The sequence below is a fragment of the Caretta caretta genome, chromosome 22, assembly GCF_965140235.1.
Source record: "Caretta caretta isolate rCarCar2 chromosome 22, rCarCar1.hap1, whole genome shotgun sequence".
Classification (NCBI taxonomy): Eukaryota; Metazoa; Chordata; order Testudines; family Cheloniidae; genus Caretta; species Caretta caretta.
In genome coordinates, this window is record NC_134227.1 from 7,776,100 (window position 1) to 7,795,704 (window position 19,605).

General features: G+C 44.1%; 1 protein-coding gene across 3 annotated transcripts; it reads right to left on the bottom strand.

Moving 5' to 3' along the window:
* Positions 1-912: 912 nt before the first annotated feature.
* Positions 913-18,909, bottom strand: CHEK1 (checkpoint kinase 1). 3 transcript variants are annotated; one of them, XM_048827657.2, is made up of 13 exons: positions 18,838-18,909; positions 18,637-18,716; positions 16,222-16,445; positions 13,273-13,337; positions 13,109-13,178; positions 11,969-12,157; positions 10,527-10,631; positions 9,277-9,372; positions 8,112-8,220; positions 4,339-4,516; positions 3,991-4,122; positions 3,661-3,762; positions 913-2,133 (listed from the first exon to the last, which is right to left on the bottom strand). In XM_048827657.2, the coding sequence occupies exons 2-13, from the start codon at positions 18,699-18,701 to the stop codon at positions 2,038-2,040; spliced, it is 1,431 nt and encodes a 476-aa protein (XP_048683614.2). In that variant the 5' UTR covers positions 18,702-18,716; positions 18,838-18,909; the 3' UTR covers positions 913-2,037. The 3 variants fall into 3 exon arrangements, with proteins under 3 accessions (XP_048683614.2, XP_048683615.2, XP_048683616.2); XM_048827658.2 differs by lacking the exon at positions 18,838-18,909 and adding an exon at positions 17,530-17,612 and having other exon boundaries at positions 18,637-18,723; XM_048827659.2 differs by lacking the exons at positions 16,222-16,445; positions 18,637-18,716; positions 18,838-18,909 and adding an exon at positions 15,617-15,692.
* Positions 18,910-19,605: the final 696 nt, after the last annotated feature.

Below are 19,605 nucleotides of genomic sequence, written 5' to 3' on the forward strand. Positions count from 1 at the left end.
TGATAAGGAATCAACTTCAGTTGGTTGGTAAAAGCACTCAAAACTGAAATAAGAGCGCCTATGCAAGGGAGACTGACTTTCAAGCAATCTTCACATATCCAGAGCCAGCAGCTGGTGCAACATTTCAGTGGTCTCTGAAATATTGCTGGTGTACTGAGCATGTATCCGTTCGCCTATGATATTGCGCTGCTGAACTGTGAACTTTGCTTCGTTTGGATTTCTCTACTTTGTTTCCTGGTCTATAAACCTCATTATTACTAGATTGAAATCTCAGCAGTTCTGATTTGTATCAGGGGTTCCCCTTGCATAAGCCAGGCAGCCTTCTGATCTCTCCTAAGCATTTTCATGCCAAAAAACCCAACAACACTCTTGGCCAGATATAGTCTATTAATTTAAACCACAGTCCCAGTTTGACCTCTGTTTTGGGAAGCTACATCAGATGGCCCGGAGGCCTGTATCAGGAATATGTAAAACTTTCCTTTCAAGTTTATGGCTAAAGCTAGGAAAGAAGAGGTCACAATACAAAACATGTTGCTAAACCACTGCTTGAAAACTGGCAGTGTCATACCTGACTTCAGTCATTATGGGAGTGAGCTTTGAACTGCTCCTATACTGCCAGGCCTGCTGGAGAAGTAAGCCTGACTGACTGAAGGACTCAGAGGCATAGAAGAAAGCTGAATCCTGAGCCAAAACTGGAACCCCCTCCCTGCCCGATGTGGAAGCCATGAAAAGACTCCCTACCTTCCTACTGAAATAGAACAGAAAGGGGGCTCTCCTAGATGCTGGGAGGTGGTGTTGTGGGAATGAGACACCGGCTTGTCTGGATCCTTTGCTTTGTTAATTAGTTGAGATCCCTAGAAGGGGCAAACTTTTCTGAAATGAAATTCTGTTCAGAACACCCTGGGGCAGCCATTTGCTTTCTTTCAAATTGAGATTATACTTTATTTTGTAAAATTTACAAAAGTTTACACAGATCGTGTTTATCTTCCCATCATTGTACATTTGACTGTGACTGGTCAGAAGCAAGTGGTCCTTGTTAATACAAATAAACTATGTACCATTAAAAGAAATAACTGTCCAACTAAGTCTGAATTTTAGGTACCAAGAAAGGGGTAAGAGAAAGGGGCATTTCTTATTTCCATGGGGCCCTGCTACCCTCCAGCAAATTCCCAATATAAGCTGTTGTATATAATAGGTTTGACTTTACCTTCCAATGTAGGGAAAACTGCAAAACACTGAACAAGGGGAAAAGATAGTTAAAAACAAGATAAATGGTACATAAAATGTTAATACAGCATCTATTCTGCTGCAGACCTCTTAGCCTGCAATGTGTAAAACTACAGGTGAACAACACACTAGAACTAGTGCTTTGGACCCTACCACTTTACTTAATAAAAGGAAAGGCCAAAAAGATATAATAAATTTAACAAAATTACATGACTAAGACCCACATTGTCTCTAAGCCTCTGCACCCATGTCATCAAATTTTAAATGAAAGGGTAACAGACAAGTTATAGCTCAAATAGATTTAAAATCAGAAGATACGGCAATGCAGTAAGGGGGCTGAAACAATTTTTTATTAGGTATAGGCTCTTCCCCCCCCCCCCCAACCCTAAGTCTGCATCAGTCAGTGGCTGCAACAACCTTGGGGCAGGAGGCATACGCTCCGTAAATCAGTGGAACAGTCAGGTTGGCTCCCACAGAAGCACAAAGCATCCCAATGACAGGGTTTTCTGACTGAGCAGAAGAAAAAAATCCTCATGCCAGTAGCTAGCAATAGGAAGGCATGCCACCAGCTAACTTACTACAGTCAGGAACACTTTCATGATCATTATCCCAAATTCATCTGGACATGTATTTACTAAGTCTGTCCTCTGAGGAAATGTCCTGGTGTCAAGACGGATCCCTAAACAAATGGGTTTCCATCGCAAGTGACTCTCAGATACTGGCACCCACAAGTATTTGTTGATGCGGAATAAAAAAAATTAGATCAGTGTAGCAGCATCCAATTCACTCCACCTCCCAACAGCAGCTGGATCATGTGGCAGGAAGCCATACTTTCTGGGTGCTGACAATATCATTCAGTTTCCCTTTAATCTTCAGGAAGTGCCTCTTGAACTCCAACCCATCACCCTAGGTAATAAAAACAAAACTATTTTGGGGACTGCATGCATGTGCAAATAGACAGACAAGAAAGGAATGGGAACGCTTTAACGCCTGCCTATCTGAGGGACACTGGGACCTATTATAGAGATTTTATTTTTTCCAAGTTTTGTGTTCATTGTTTATAATTAGTTCTCAAGAAACGCTGCCACCTCCTCTATCGTTATATGCATGGTATTACTTTTATAACCTTTTACAAAAGTGTCTCTTCCATTTGCCCCTTTGAGACAGTAGTTGTGGATTTTCTCCACTTAGGGTGCAGCAGAAATTCCCCTGAACCCATGTTTAAGTCTTAAAAATATTTTAATTTTATTTATCTTTCAAGAAGGGAAATATATGACATGGCAAGAAGAGTCCCCACCTCTACTATTATGCTCTTAACAGCTTGGCCTGACCATGACCTAATCCATTTCAGAGCCTTATTTTTCATGCACACATTTATAATAGACTCTCCCTCCAAATACATTGACAAGTGTTTTCTATAGAAACAAAACTATCAGGGATCTTTAACACAGCAAGCAAATCAACCTATTACTGTTAATTGTCACTGGCAGAGGCAGAAGCTGGAGTTCTCTGTCTCACCTGCAGCAGACTATTCTGCACCATCTGCCTAGAGATGAAGAGCACCTTTAATATTAGGTAGGGCCCCCGTTTCACAGAATCACAGACGTGTAGAACTGGAACTACCTCAAGAGGTTATCTAGTCCAGTCCCCTGCACTCAAGACAGAATGCTTAACCTTTTCCCAGAAAGCTATTATGGTCCATTACATTCAGATCTCGCTTAGCTTGATACTGTGGGCCAAATTTATGGCAGCCCCTGCATACTACGCTAGGGACAAGACACAGGGAACCCCATGCACACCAACAGCCACAATACAGTTGCAGTGTTGGCAGACAGTCCAGCTAGTGGCTGCCGAACTCCAAGAGAGGCTGTCTGAGTGTGGGCATGCTTTCTTCCCCACTACAGTAGGTATCGGCAGAGCTGAATGGGGAGATAGAATAAGGCTAACTACACCTTTAAGGGCTTGATCCTGCTTCCACTGGAGTTCATAACACTGATTTCCACGAAAGCAGGATCAGGCTAGCCCAGCGTGCTCCCCCAGTGCCTAGAAGTCATTATGCTTTAGATAATTACAATTTCTTCTCCCATAGTATTTGGGCACTCCAGGAGCTTGCTCTCTCACTAGCTCGCCACACTTATTAACTGGAAGGAGGGATTTCCAGACAGTGAGAGTTAATAGCTTTTGCACTGCATGGGGCATTCAGTACCACAGCCCTTGTTTCAGGCACCAGTGAAAAAGTAATGTTTCCAGCTCCCATTTTGTAGGTTCTCTCTTCAGTTAGACACAATATGCCCATGCAAAAACCCCTTCTCCCCAGGCTTGTCATCTTATCCCACTTGCACATGTAGCTTTATCATATGGAAACTGGTCCAGTTTGCTTCTAACACCCACCCCTCTCTCTAACGCTAAAGTCTGTTGGCTTATTTTGCATACCTTAGACAGGCGGAAATCCACCAAAATCTTGTCCTCCATTTCTACCAGGTTCACCTTGAAAATCAGTTTATTATTCCTTCTGTCAGTAGTTGATATAGTGACCTTGAAGGCAAATGGGAGAACATTTTTATGAGAAGGGCAGATTTCACATGCTCCTAGCACTATATTCACAGTATACTGGAAACTACACTAAGGGAGTCTGACTGACTAGAGATCTCATTTACAGGTCTTGTGTTGGTTCAGAAAATGCTACATCTGACTAAAAGATATTTTTATAGATTTGCCAAATGGAATCAGAAGCTTTAATTTGTTTATTTCCATGGACTGTACCTGGTTTGTGCAGCTTTTCTTCCAGACATAGCCCATCTTCTCACAAACCTCCTTCAAACTATTATAGGAGCGGTCAGCATCCAGCTTTGTAAAGAAACGGGTCATCCTCTTCACTAAGCGTTGCCATGGGTTCTGCAGATTAGAGATGTGGATTCCACAGATAACCAACTACTTTTCGGGGCTGAACGTTTGGATACCGCCTCCTCCCCACCCAATTTACTTGGCTTTAAAATTAGGATAATGTATCTGAATTGGTGCAAACTGCATCTTTACAGTCTAGCAGCCAAAGAACAAATTGCCAAGCTGCTGTGAACAAAGATGAATGAACACAGCATTTCCAAATATTACCTGTGATGAGCCTGGGGTGCCAAGTAACTGACTGTTAACTAGCATGTGCTCAGGGCATGCTGGCTGGGAGAAGCTGATCCCTTGCACTAGTTTGTTGATATTGGTTGGACTGCTGTCCCACAAGGAAATGCCAGTGCGAGGTTCTGGCTGAGAAGTGGAGTAGCTCACTTTTTCCTCACTGAAACATGAAAACACAATTAGTTATGTTAATAATAAAGTGCATCATAGTAATGTTACATTTCTCTGCTGACTTTTACAGACTAAACCAGGGGTTCCCAAACTTTTTGGCTGAGTGACCACAATTTTGAGACTGTTTTCTGTGACCCCAGACAACAATATAGCAACCAAGGAATCCAAAGAATTTACACATTAAGTATCCTATTTAGTGCTCTCGTGTGATACATGGGCTTGCATGTTGTGACAGCTCCTCAAAGTCTGGTGGCATGGTAGAAATTGCACATCTAATCTCTGACATGACACCAACAGTAGCTCAATATTGCAGAGACTTGATGGACACAAGTGTGCTGAATACAACTTCGCACAAGTATGTGCTTGTGAATGGCACCATCAACTTCAAGGCAAGTGTTGAGAGTGCAGGATATTCATTCTGGACAATGAACCACAACTCTGGCAGGTTTCAGAGTAGCAGCCGTGTTAGTCTGTATTCGCAAAAAAAAAGAAGTACTTGTGGCACCTTAGAGACTAACAAATTTATTTGAGCAAGAAGGTTCCTTGCAAGAATCGATTTCAGGAAATTTTGATGACCTGTTCGATTTCAGTTGCTGGCAGATCCATGGCATCAGGCTTGCACTGAAAGGGGTTTTGCACCCAATCATACTTTGTCATGTCCAAGTCAGAGAAAAAGGATGGAAACTATTCCTCCAGCCTACTAAGATGCTCAGCCATCACCTGCACTGGAAGCTGAATACCTGGTCAGCCAGGAATTTGCAAAGCTTCAGAAAGGATTCATAGTTCGTCTTTTATAGATTATTCTTCCAGAAAACAATTTTCTTCATGAATGAATCCTGTGATTCAATCACTCAGCTGAAGGACGTGGGAGTTCTTTCCTTGCAGATCTGTATTCAATTCATTCAGATTCCCAAATATGTCTGTGACATAGGCAAGAAGGCACATCTTCCTTTAGCCACAAAGGAAAAAAAAACAATAAATTCACTTTTCGCAGACCATTACATGGGCGTGCAAATCATGCAACTCATCTCAGTTAACAGAATTGTTCTAGTACTTTTGTTCTCAAATGCCAACAAGCTTCAGTGTGGACCAACACATGATCAGATTTCTTCGCAGTTTTGCAAATAGATGTGCACAGAGAGGCTGGGTCTTGATGTAGATCACAATAGATGAGACCTGCTGCAAAATGTCACCTAGCTCTGGACACAGACCTTTAGATGCCAGCTGCTCTCTGTGAACCATGCAGTGAGTCCACACAGGAGACTGAGCAACTTCCTTTGCATTGGTACACAGACTTGCTTTGTGGCCTGTCAGACAACGCTCCATCTGTGCAAAAACTCACCATTGTGATATCACAGTACATTTTGTCTTGCATGTAGCACAAGGAATGTTCAATGTGCTACATGGCTGTGTCGTGTCCGAGAGAAAGAACAGAATGTCTTCGAGAACCACAGCCTCCCATGTGTATTTCACAAAAGTCAAGACATGTGCATCACAACCCTCAGTTCTCTCATCAACTTGCAGAGCAAAAGCAGCTGTGTTTTTCAGCCGCTCCACTAACATGTTTTCCTTATCTGCTCCTAATGCTTCAATCCTTTGCTTCACCATGTTGTTGGAGAGTGAGATGGCTTTGAGTTTGCCTCAGGCCATGTCTACACTTACAAGCTTACAGCAGCACAGTTGTACTACAGCTGCGTTGCTGTAAGATCACTCCCGTAGCCATGTTATGCCGACAGGAGGGAACTCTACTGTCGACATAATAAAACTCGATCTATGAGCGGCAGTAGCTATGTTGGAGGGAGAGTGTCTCCTGCCCACACAGCGTTGTGCACACGAGTGCTTACGCCAGCAAAACTTATGTCATTCAGGGCTGTGTTTTTTTCACACCCCTCAACACCAAAATTTTGCCGACATAAGTGCTAGTGAAGACATGGCCTCAGTTTCCCCACACATTATATTCACCGTATTGACTGCAGCTGGCAAAATCAAAGTCTCTCCAATTGTGAGGTTTCTTGGCCTGTGCAGTGCGGTCACTAACTTCAAAATGATGACTTTTGAGCTTGGTCAGATATGGACTTGACTCCCCTGAATAGCAATGATTGATGCAAAAGTTCTTTTTTCCAACACTGGAAAAATGACCTTGGTTTTCCCTGTGTTCTTTGCAAAATGTTTCCAAGCATTGTTTAGGTTTATTAGGGATCATGCTTCCACTTAACAACACTGTGTGACATAGCAGACATTTAGCCTTTCTTCGTTCTTGACCAAAACACTGGTGAAGCCATAATCAAAGCAAACCTCATCATATTTGCAAGTACATTTCTTGAACTCTTGTTTTTCGTTCATTACTGCATCACTTGACTCACTGCTGGAGGTTGAAGCACAGAGTCCACTGTGCCTTTTATCACAAATCAGAAAGAGGAAGTCACTGTTAAGCAAATGAGCCCAGGATGGAAGAAAGCCCTGTGTGGTGATAGTAGGGCAGCACAGAGACAGGGACTTACAATGAATCTTTACTGAGTGCCAACAGGGTACTCAAAAAAGATATGGGCCCTTAAGGCGCTTATAAGCCACTGCAAATTCTCATCTCAGAAGAGGCTAGCACAGGATCCTTCTAGCTCATGCAGAGAGGATGTTTTGTTGATAACGCTGCTGCGCACAGATAAGGATCTTCTAAATTCAAGTCCCTCAGCTGGATGCTTGCACAGCTGGACGGTGCAAATGGCCAAACTGCCATCCGCATGGCCAATGTGTCCGGGCCTGCTCCACAAATGCCGTTTTGATGTACAAAATGGTGGCCTCCACACAACATGACCTCGTACACACCATACTGGCACAGTCTGGATACATCTGTGGTCAGATGGCATAACCTCACAGGCTCTACCCCATCTGCTGATGGCCCACAGTTCGGGAACTGCTGGACTACATACACATATATACATATATATTTAAAAACAACAGTAATTTGCATTACAGAACTTATATTAAAAGACCCACTTTACAAGGTTTAGCCACCTCCACAGTCTTAATGGGTGCGGACAGATCTGAATACTGAGTATGTTTGCGCTAATTCATGGAACATTCATCGGGTGGAAACTATTAAGGATCCCCCTCCCCATGATGTTTTAATATACTCTAGGAATTTGGGGGAAGTTCTATGTGCTGTGGTATACGGGAGATTAGACAAAGGCCCTTCTGGCCTTTGAATCTATGAATACAGAGTATGGGGAGAAGAGCTGTCAGATTACAACCTGTTTTCACATAAGAGGGAAATTTGGATAAAATACAACAGGAAGGGTATAATTCTGAAGCCAGCTTAACTAAGTTATAGGTTTTCAAGTAAAGGCTTTCAGGTAAAGAAGTGTGTGGGGTTAGAAAGTGAGGCTATAATCATCTTTTAAGGTATCGCGGGGAAGGGAACCCTGAATCACAGGTAGCGGAGAAGAATGTAATTATACATATCCCCATCTGAATAGCACTGTGGTGTAAAAAACAGGCATCTAAAAACAAAAGGTGATATCAGGCTGGAGTCCATTGTGTATTAGTCACTGAAAACAACAAAAAACACAAGCATAGAGCATTCTGACCTGTGTGCACTTTTCATCGGCGAAAAGTCCATATCAGACCGAATGTGCTTAGAAAAGCCACCTGGTGAGTCTGAAAGGGCCCCTGAGGAGACACGAGCCCGCTTTACACCTAACAGAAGAAGATAGATCACACAATCAGGGGTCAGAAAAAATCATCTTAAGGGTCACCAGGGGTTTAAAGCATTTGGAATTAGGCGGAGCTCCCCCATTAAAAATACATAGCTCTCGCATAGGTTGGTCTTTGAATTGTCACACAGATCACTGTCTTTGTTTATTTTTTCCATTTGTGTTCCAGTAGCTGCAATGTTTGAAACTATGATGCCAAACATCACTGAACAGCAATCTCAATAGCTGAACAACTAGCATAGCCACAAGGGTAAAAATCCTTAATACATTATCGTTTTCAAAAACGTCACTTAAGGGGCAGAAAAATCCTGCCCTTATAGGAATACCGTGAGAAAAAATGAGAAATAACTATTTTTTTCATCCAAAAGAGTAACATCTCACTAGAAAAGACAGGAACTATAATGCCTTAAGCCTATGCTGGTTGCGCTGATCCTTCTTTCTTTATGGTTGTGTCCACAGGGAAAAAAATGCTTTGCAAATTCCCAAGATCTCATCCTGAAGACAACTGTTCCCCCCACTCTTCGTTAAGAGCAGACCCCTTCCATGGGGTGCTGATAGCACTCAGCACCGTCTCCTATGATATTGTGTGACAACCAGTTATAAGAGCATCATGAGACAGAGCTAACATGCCCACATATGTAAGTCTCCCAGGCCAGATGATGACATTTTAACACTTATATGAGAAGACCCAAGGTTAATGAGGTAACAAAAATATCACACTTGATATCAAACATACTTATGAAAGTCTTAAAACCAATACTCTGCAGTGTACATTTTTGATACTTCACTCACAGAGCAGAGAAGTTGGGAAGGAGACATATATCCAGAGGATGAATTAAGGTAGTCTGCACACTTCAACTGTGAATTTCCAGGATTTAAGTTGTTTGAATTTCTTGTAAGTTTAACCTTAACTCTGAATTTCTTGCCTTTAGAGTAGTTTCTGCTAACTATAGCGTTCCAAGGATTTTACCCCAACATATGCTCTCAACCTTTACTTAAGCTATTTGTCTATGCTGACAAAGCACTTAAAGGCATTTACCTTTTTTCATAGGTTTGTTGTACCATCTGTCCTTTTTAATGTCTGCAATGGTAACCCTTGCCGTGGGGCTCTCGGTTAGTATTTTGTGGAGCAAAGCTAGAGAGAAACATTACATTCATAGGAAGAAACAACAATGAATTAACTGCCATATATCCTGATTCCTAGATCTCTATATATCATATTTTCCACAGGTCATTACATTTCAAAATGATACTTCAATTCCATCCCCAAATCCTAGAGTTTATCAATCCTAACCAGATCAAATCCACATTTTGATCACTCATAAATTAACACCAAGTTAAGGTAAACTCATATCTGGGAGGCCTAAAATAAAACCCAAGTTTTGTATAGATTTGTGACTGTGTACCAAAGTCCACCGTGTTCCACATGGGCTGCAGCCAGTGTACAGAGCCTTTGAAATAAGAAACTTGCTATAGCTGATCTCAGATCTACCTTCGTGAAGGCTTTCTAGCAGATTTCTATAGGCCTGTTTACTTACAAGAATCATCTTGGGCAAGAACAGCGTAGGAGAGTACACCAAACAAATCTAGTACCCTGGGTTTTAGGTCACTCAGCAAAGAAAGAAATATTAGCAACACTTCAACCCTCAGACTTTCCAGGGTCAGGAAGAAATGTAGTGACTAAAGAGCCCGGCATGGGGGTTAAATTTAATCGGCTCAGACCTACCAAGTGTCCTTAAGCTCATTACTCAAAAATAATAAAACATAGCCTAGTTGTACACATCTTCATCAACAGGACTTCTGCCCGTTCCCTTGGGAAATAATTTCCTGTCTAACAGATCTCGGGCCCCAATTCTTTACTAGCTTGTGAAGTCATTACAGCTGTGCAAAGTAGGTGTGAAATAGTACCAGATCAGAATGACAGATCTTTGCATGTGCTTTGCACAGCTAAGTGACTGCACAAGCAAGGAGGAGGCAGGCCCCATATCTTTAGAAGTCTGTCTGAATAGTCTCTTCCTGTTGCCATCGCTGCTATGTCAACCAGATGTCTCCCACCAGTCTTGCTTAAGAACACCCACCCTCCCCCCAACCCAATTTTCAGGTAGCTCCCTAAAGGTGTTTTACAAGTGACAGTTCATGTGACATCGTGAGTCCATGGTAGAATCCAGCCTTTAGACAGAATGATTTTTGAACACAGACATGCATAACTCCAGCACTTTATTCCCCTAGACACATCACTGTCCTACTCAAATACATAAAAATCAGCCAGCCATTCCACTGACAACTTACCTAATGGTGCAGAATCAATCTTCTTCCAAGGTGGAAGGTATGTTTTCTTTTCCTTCCAGTCACAGTATTCTTGACAACTGTCGCTAGGCTGGTCCCATGGCAATTCTGCAAGTAAAAAAGCCAGGTACCAAATCATTTTTATGCCTCTGAACACAAGTTTAAGGATTAAAAATTTAGGATGGCTGGGGAAAGAGTGAAAGACATGTAAAGAGCACTGCCATGAAACTAAATGGATTTCAATGTGTGGAAAAGGGAAAAAAAATGGTCCATCCTGATTGTGGTTACAAGTTATAGAAGCGCCAGGTTAAATCTAAAAGTCATTGCATTGCTCCAAACTAGTTACATATGTAATGACATCATCTGTTTAGAAAATATCCGGACCTCAAACTGGTGAGTCAGTGGCTCTACAGTGAACAGAGAACCTCTGAGCAACACCAAACCTTGGTAAATTCTTCTCTAACAGCAAGGTTAGTGAGGAGGCACACTTGGCTAACAGCACTAATCCTGTACAACGTGCATTAGCAAAGCATGGCAAGGTTCTGGCTAACGCCTTCAGAAGGATCACTACAACACTCACTGCCTCCTTGCAGTGGTGAGAGGCGCTCCCTGCTCAACATCATGACTAGATATTTCTATATCCCTTGTCAAAAAAGCGGTTTAATAAACTGTATTTGCTTTGAACTATATGTAATGATCAGTGGGTCAGGGAAGCATCCAGTGTGGGGAGAGCACTCCGGCGTTGGGGCACCCTAGCCCCTGCCCTAAGTGACCACGACAAGGTTGGGAGTCAAGCCCCCCAGAAATCCTGGACCCAGCCTTATCGGGATTACAAGGACTCTGCCACACAGGAAAATAGAAGGAGAGCCCTTGAGGTCAGGCAGGCCTCTGGATAAAGGAAGCGGGAATGAGGACTCAGATCCTTTTGCTAGCCCATTTCACCAGGGTAATTTATAAGCCAGAAAAGTTCTCCACAATAGAGGGACCATTCCCTCCCTTACATATACCAGCGGTTCTCAATCTGCAGCCTGCTTGCAGCCCAATCAGCACACAGCTGCAGCCCAGGTGACATCCTCAGGGCCATACAGGTACTACATATATTGTGTGGATGCAGCTCATATAATACATATATAATAAAAGAGAGCTACATATGCAGCCCACAATGGTAAATACTAAATGCCATATACTAGAGCTGCTACAGAACAAGATGGTCCATGGCAGATGACCCCTATGAGAATCTATAAAAAAGCTGACCACAATATGGAAGTTTGAGAAAATATTTAAAATACAACATTTACTTTCCCCACCAAGACCACCTCCATGATTTGGGATCAACTCTTTAAATCTAGGTAGGTTATGAGCATTTGTACTGCAATTCTAAATCACTGAAGCTGCAGTAAATATGCATGTTATAAAATAGTGAGAAGAAATTGACCAACTCCTACCTCCTGCCAACATAGCAGTAAGTACTATCCCACATGACCAAACGTCAACTGGCTCTGCATGGAATTCTTTTCTCTTTAACAGTTCTGGGGCAACATATGGGAGAGTGCCACACATCTTGTTTAACAGACGCTCACGACCATTGTGTTTAAATACAGTCGCTAAACCAAAGTCAGAGATTTTGAGATTATCTAAGCAAACAAAAGAAAAAAGTCATTAAGTATATTGTGTAACAAGGTATGTTCATCTTCTCGGCTAGAAGACTATTATATTACATTAAAGCTAGATAAAACCAGAGATAAGCACATTTACACTCACTCTAAGGTCCCCTTTACATTGCCAGTGCAGCATAAAGGGGCCTTAATAAAAGTGAAAATCAGGCCCTTATGACTTTTCTCTCGTTTCTGATCATAGGCATTTATACAATTGATCTGAAGTTTGAACCTGACTTTGATTCAAGGAGCACATGAGTTTGATTCAAAGAGAGATTCAGGGTACAGAAAAACCTCTAAGACAGTTTGTGAAGAGTTATTCTCTCCTTAAAGAATAGTCACGTTAGAAACCATTTAAAAAATACGTTATTACTAACACTGCCTTTGATTATTAAACTGAAAGTTTTAAAAATCTAGATTACTTTTCACCATATCCCGATTATTTAGTGTTTTGGTTTTCCTCTCAGCTTTAACAAAATCAATCCATTTCACTAGTCTGTTTCGGATTCTCATGCACTAGTACCATGCTGTAATATTTTGGTTCTGAACACCGTTTTACAAAAGTTCAAATAAAAAGTTTGTTCAGCAGACATAGAAACATTTGTATTGGTCTTTAAATTTTATAAGAAAAAGGTTTAACAAAACTTAAGCTTTATTCAAGTGTGTTCCTTTAAAGGCCACTGTGCAGAGACCCAGAATAACTTGCTCTAGAATACACTGATTAGTCTATTTACACAGGATAAGGGAATGAATACAAGCCCTGACAGCACAAATCTGCTTACTGCATTTGGTTATTCTTAATGTAGCAGGATGCCACAGAAGCTCTAGGAGTATTTTCAGACTCATTGAGTGATAGTGTTTCTTTTCTCCCCTATATTCTCGATGACCAAGAATTTAAGAGAATATGAATTCAAAAGTTTTTATACTTACCTCTTTCATCTAGTAGTAAATTCTCAGGCTTAATATCCCTGTGAGTTATTCCTATACTGTGAAGATATACCTGAACAAATAAATAAAAGGCTTTAATACCATGTTCTGTTTAATTTAACTGGAAAAAAGGAGCTTGAAATAAATGCATAAAGTACAACACGTACCACGCCAGCCATAAGCTGATGGAAAAACTTCTGTGCATCTGGTTCAGGCATTCCTATATCAGGCTCTGTAAAAAGTAATTCAGAATCTACATACCAAAATACTTTTCTTCCATCATAAACAAACTATGGAACGGAGACTCTACACTATGTTTTTGTAACTATTTTACAAAGTTTCCTGGATACTCTGCACAACACTTATTTTTCACCTGCCTTGAAACAGTAACTACAGGCAATGCAAAAGTGTCATGAAAGGTTATTGAGTTACACTGCAGAGTCTGCATCTATTTAATCTAAACTGAGATGCTACTTTTTTTGTATCTTCCCAAAGCACCATGGGGGAAAATGCTAAAGGTTCTCTTTAAATCTTATACCATCAAAACACTAGGGCCCAGATCCTGCAAGCTGCTCTACACCAACAGACCCCTTGTGCCCATATATAGTCCCACTGTAGTCTATTTTCCACTTTCTAGGGGCAAATTCGTTGCCTCAAAACTCCAGTCTAGAGCCCTGGGTGGGACTAGTGTAAAGCCCTGCAGCGGGACCAGGATCCTGCAGGTCCCACAAGACCCGCTGCCATAATAGCGAGAGTGGTTGGGAGCGAAGTTAAGAATAGTTCCAACAGGGCTCTACTCCAGTCCTCTTCAGTAATGCCAACCGCTTCTCCACTTAAAAAGCTAATAAAATGAGGCTAGTTTAATATTAAGATGCACACTGAAAAAAGAACCAGGAGTTTATGATGTTAGAAGAAAGGCTTCTCTACATAAAAACTGAAAATTCCTGTATATTATTGCAGATCGTTACTACTGCACAATATGTACTGTTAAAACTTGTATCAGAACGTTCCTTGCACAGCTCTACTTCAGAAGCAGTTTCACATTCCAATGGTAGAAAAAAAAACAGATTAAAGAAAAATGGAAGATATATCTTACGTACCAAATTGCTTTTGTGGTTGGAAATACTGATTAAAACTTCCAAGAGACAGATATCTACTTATGGCCCAAACATTTTGTTTTAAAAAAGCTTCAAAAGGATTTTTTGTTGCACAGATTAATCTATTTGATATGTGCAATTTGAGTCTCCAATACTCCAGCTTTTCTTCTCTACTTGGTTAGTGATTTACAAGATAAACATTCTCTAAATCACACTTAAAACAGCACATAATCTCTGAAGTTAAATGATTCTGAAATATAACATCTTCCCAATTACATTAAATCCAGAAGACATTGGTTAAAAGATTTATTATCTTTTGCAATAAAAACTGTGTCACATGACTTGTAGGCAAGCGATTTTTACAAAATCAAATGCAAAGAAAAAATTAAGGATTTTGTGCTTTTCACTGCTCCGTTATGATTATAAAGATTACATCAAAATACTCTCTTTTAAAAAGTGTTATCTATATTAGAAATATCCTGGTCTGACTATCCTCATTTTTCTGGAGGACTTTGGCAAGATGAAAGAGCCTGAACACCAGACCAGGGCTTGTAAAGTTTGCCCAACACACGTTAGCCCAAGGTCTAAGCCTACCAGCCACGGTGAACAATAGCTGTGCTGCCACTTCCCTGGCCATTTTAAGGAATAAAACAGTTGTGTACTATGATATTTAATAGCTTTTTAAAATAAAGTAACTCCCTAGATCTTTTGCATTTATTACACCTTCTTTAATTCCTGACTTCATTCCATTTTCTCTCTTTTCCTATAAGACATCTCTTCTTACATTGTCCTCAGGGTAAGTTTCATCTAAGTGCCACAGAATCAAGTCTTCTAGCCACAGCCGTATAAGAAAGCTGGAGGATCCCAGTGTGCAAGGGCACACAAGTGAGAAACCAGCCCCCATTGGCACACTTCCACTTCCCCAACTTCCTTGCTGACATGAGGAGTGGCCGCCAACACTTCTCATGTTTATGATGCTTTTGTGTTCTCCTTAGCAATACCAATATTTGTTACCTACATACTGCTCAGAGTTTTCCCAACCAGCAGCAGAGTGAAACTGACCTTTCTTTTCAGCTTCACAGCTGCACCCTAGGGTCTGAATAGCAGCAGTTAAAACTGACAAAACTAGTCAGTTTTTACTCTGCTTCAGCTTGATAAACCTGCAAACAGCATCAGAGGCAGCAGTGCTCTGGCTACAGACTTTGAAAAATACCACTGCCTCAGTCCCCAAGGCTCATGTTCAGAAAATGAGTTTTGTAGCCATGAGAGATAGATTTTTATTTATTTTTTTTTTTAAATGAAAGCTTAGAGTCCGCAGAAATTGAAAGCATTGGCCTGGGAAGACTTCCTTCCTTGGATTTCTCAAGCTCCTCACAGCAAGTTATTTTATTTGTTTAAATTAAATTATCCTTACTTGTGAAAAACGATGGCTGTCAATAGTCTTGTAACAGAAGTTCTACCAGGATTACGCTATCAATAGTGAGCATAAAGACAGTCATGAGCAGAAACTCCTGCAGATTTCAATGGCTACCTTCTCAGGGTGCATGCATCTCCCATTAGCACTAAATAGAACTGTACACTGGAAGGGGAATATATTACATATTTATTTTCAATCTGGTAACCACTGGAATGCAAGTCTGTATGCATTAAATTTTCCAGCCCATTTATCATGTTTGTTCTCCCTAACTTTTTTTTAACCTATAGCATTAAATATGTAGAATTTCTGAATTGTTAGGACCATGCAAAGTGAAGCAAGGTGGTATAGTGAGCTAAGCAAAGGTTTGAAACGTGGGAACTCTACTTCTAGCCATGGCTTAATCACTGACTCACAATGTGCAGAAGGACAGCCACCCGCAAAGCCAGCCTCTCCTAGACACTTTCCCTCTAAGATCAGTGGCACTGGAAGAGTAGAGTAAGGAATCCCTCCGGTCTTATAAGACAACTATGGTGTTCTAATGAGTCTGTGCAACCACCACTGGAGTTGCCCTCAGACCCTCCCCTGCCCCAAGAATTCTGTACCTATTCGGTCAAAGAGCTCTCCCCCGCTGCAGTACTCGAGGAAGAGGTACTGAATACTGCCTTCTCTACGATGTCCATAGAACTTCACAATGTTCTCATGATTTAACATCTTATTAATGCAGATCTCTTTTTTTATGTTCTCTGGACAGTCCACAGCACGTTTCATGTCAACTATTTTTACTGCAACAGCTTCTTCTGTGCGTCTGTTCACAGCAAGCTGAACTCTGAAGAGAAGAAGGGGAAAAGCCAGGTAACAAGGGATGAAGCAGGTGTGCACTATGAACCTTGGAATGCACAGCTAGTTCGCATGTTTAACACTATGATCCATATACTCAATGGAAGTTAGGCACCCAATTCCCACTTAAATCAATGGGAGTTAGGCACCTAACATCTTTAAGGACCAGGGCTTGAGACACTATGGTGATGGGTGCTAGAGAGAAATCTCCAATATAGATATGTAGTGGTCTAGCCTCAAGCTTAGGATGCCCCATCCTTTATTTACATAAGAGTTTCACCCTACTCCCTGTCAAAGCATAGGGAGCGTGGGCAGCTCTATCGATCAGGTGTTAGTGTGAGGTCTACCCCCAGTCTGAATTTACATACCCCCATCTCGATATGTTGTTTAAAAATAGCCTGACAGATGAAAAGTGCCAAAAACCAGGCTCAACAGACCCACATGTCCATGTTCCAAAACAACTAATTACATGCCTGGACACATAAAAGGCTTACAGCTGTTCAAGTTGTAAAAATTCTGATAAGCATTTGAAATTTGTGGTCTCCATAAATTATATGGAGGAAATTCCAGCTCTGGTGTAAATGGATGCAGCTATATGGAGTTCAATAGAGTTGCATGCGCTTACATCTATGAGTTTCAGCCAAGTGTCATGCCTGAGCTTTAAAAATATCCACATAAAGCTAGTTTTGAAATTGTCAATGATCACAAAAGTCATAATATTTACATTAATTCTGACATTTGTTTAAGAAGTTGCAGCATATCCCTAATTATGACTTATATAAAAGCAAGAGAAAACAAGATTCGTAGTGACATTAATTAACTCAGGTTGCATCATAAACGTATTGTATGCCACAGTACATGGTGGATACAACATACCGTACATACACAGAATATAATGGTAATATCAGAATATAATACAGTGTGTCTCAAGGTGTCTTGGGAGTTAAGTCGAAGGAGAATGTATCCTTACCATCAGAACATGTCCTAACAGAGTAACACCACCACCAAACTGCTACAATATTAAACAGTCAAAGCACTTCACAACCAAAAAAAAGGCAGATTAAGTGACTTGCCCAGAGCTAGAAAGGGGCTCCCAGTCCTTTGGTTAAAGCACCTCTCTGTACAGGGAAGCACAAGTTGACATGATGTGATGGACCTGACGTGAAAGACAACTGTGGGTTACCACTGTTGACAGCAAAATAGTTTGGAAAGTCAGTTCTACCTCCAAGACTCCGATCAGGGGCAGGACCCTGGACATTACTCGGAAAAGTCCTGAAGACTGGTTGTAATTTCTGGCAGATGCTACCTATAAAGGTCTGCACAACCCTTGCAGCTCAGTCATTTTTTCCCTTCTGACAGTTATATGTTACATCTGGACATCAAGTTAACGTCAGATAAAAATGTCAACTCTCACTTCGGCTGAAACCTGGCACCGCTGTGCCAGCAACACCGGCTTCAGCAAGCGTCTGCCTTCCGCAGCCTTGCAGGCCCTTATCGGTCAGAAGTGGCCCTGGGGCTAACACAGGGGTGGAGGGGGCAACTATACCCCCCTCTTCAGATGTACATACGGGAGTGGCAAGGGTGAGGCGATGTGGGTGATGGGGTGAGACGATGGGGTGGGGGCGACGAGGGCCAGGCGATGGGGGGGTCGGGCGAGGGTGATGGGGGTGAGGGGGGCGAGGCAATGAGGGCAATGGGGCGAGGCGATGGGGGTCGGGCGATGGGGGGGTCAGGCGAGGGAGGTGATGGGGGGGGTTGGGCGAGGGGGAGGGTCGGGCGAGGGGGGTTGGGCGAGGGGGGCGAGGCAATGAGGGCAATGGGGCAAGGCGATGGGGGTCGGGCGATGGGGGGGTCAGGCGAGGGAGGTGATGGGGGGGGTTGGGCGAGGGGGAGGGTCGGGCGAGGGGGGTTGGGCGAGGGGGGCGAGGCAATGAGGGCAATGGGGCGATGGGGTGAGGTGAGGGGGGGTCAGGCAATGGGGGCCATGGGGCGACGCGATGTCTTTTATTGGACCCACTGCTGCCGGGGCGCGCCCCGCTCCGGGGCAGCTTTTCCGGCCAGGCAGGCTGCCAAGCGGCGGCGGAGCAGGGCCGGCCACGCCCCGGCGGGGCCCCTCGGCCTCCGCCCGCCGGGGGCGAGCCCAGGCTCGCGGCAGGGCGCCCGAGCCCCGCCGTACTCACTCTCCGTAGGCGCCCTCGCCCAGGGTCTGCACCAGGTCCCAGTCCTCCACGAAGGGCACGGCCATGGCGGTCCGCGGGCCCTGCAGCCGGGAGAGAGCGGGGTCAGCGGCCGGGCTGGGCGCGGGGGAGCCGGCCAGGCCCAGGGCTCGGCAGCGGGCCGGGGGGGGGGGGGCGTGACGCGACCCGGCCCGAGCCGCTCACCTGCTGCCGGCCCCGCGCCTCAGCCGCCGCGACTTTCCCGCCCAGCGCCGCGCCCCGCCCCCCGCGCGCGGCATGGGCAGGGGCGGGGCCGAGGAGCCGCTCGCCCCGCCCCGCCCCGCCCCGGGGATCGGCCCCGCCCCTGCCCGTCACCGCCGGGGTCTCCCCGTCGGCCTGTGAGTGACCCTGGGCCGAGAGCGGAGGTGGGGGCCAGGACTCCTGGGTTCTTTCCCCCCCAGGGGAGCGAGGCCTGGGGGTGGGGGGGCAGGACTCCTGGGTTCTTTCCCAGCCAGGGGAGCGAGGCCTGGGGGTGGGGGCCAGGACTCCTGGGTTCTTTCCCCCCAGGGGAGCGAGGCCGGGGGGTGGGGGGCAGGACTCCTGGGTTCTTTCCCAGCCAGGGTAGCGAGGCCTGGGGGTGGGGGCCAGGACTCCTGGGTTCTTTCCCCCCCAGGGGAGCAAGGCCTGGGGGTGGGGGCCAGGACTCTTGGGTTCTTTCCCCCCCAGGGGAGCGAGGCCTGGGGGTGGGGGGCAGGGCTCCTGAGTTCTTTCCCCCCCAGGGGAGCGAGGCCTGGGGGTGGGGGCAGGGCTCCTGAGTTCTTTCCCCCCCAGGGGAGCGAGGCCGGGGGGGTGGGGGGCAGGACTCCTGGGTTCTTTCCCCCCCAGGGGAGTGAGGCCTGGGGGTGGGGTGCAGGACTCCTGGCTTCTTTCCTCACTCTGCCTCTAACTCACCTCTCTGCCCCCATCCCCGGGTCCCTGTTTACAAAGTGATGC

Bases quoted from the DNA above. Each gene is read 5' to 3' on its own strand.
- CHEK1 (XM_048827657.2), bottom strand. From the start codon at position 18,701: ATGGCCGTGCCCTTCGTGGAGGACTGGGACCTGGTGCAGACCCTGGGC. The intron at 12,158-13,108 runs GTAAGTATAAAA...TTGTTTGCTTAG, and splicing joins TTTACTACTAGATGAAAGAG to ATAATCTCAAAATCTCTGAC. The intron at 3,763-3,990 runs GTACAGTCCATG...TTTGCCTTCAAG, and splicing joins AGAAAAGCTGCACAAACCAG to GTCACTATATCAACTACTGA.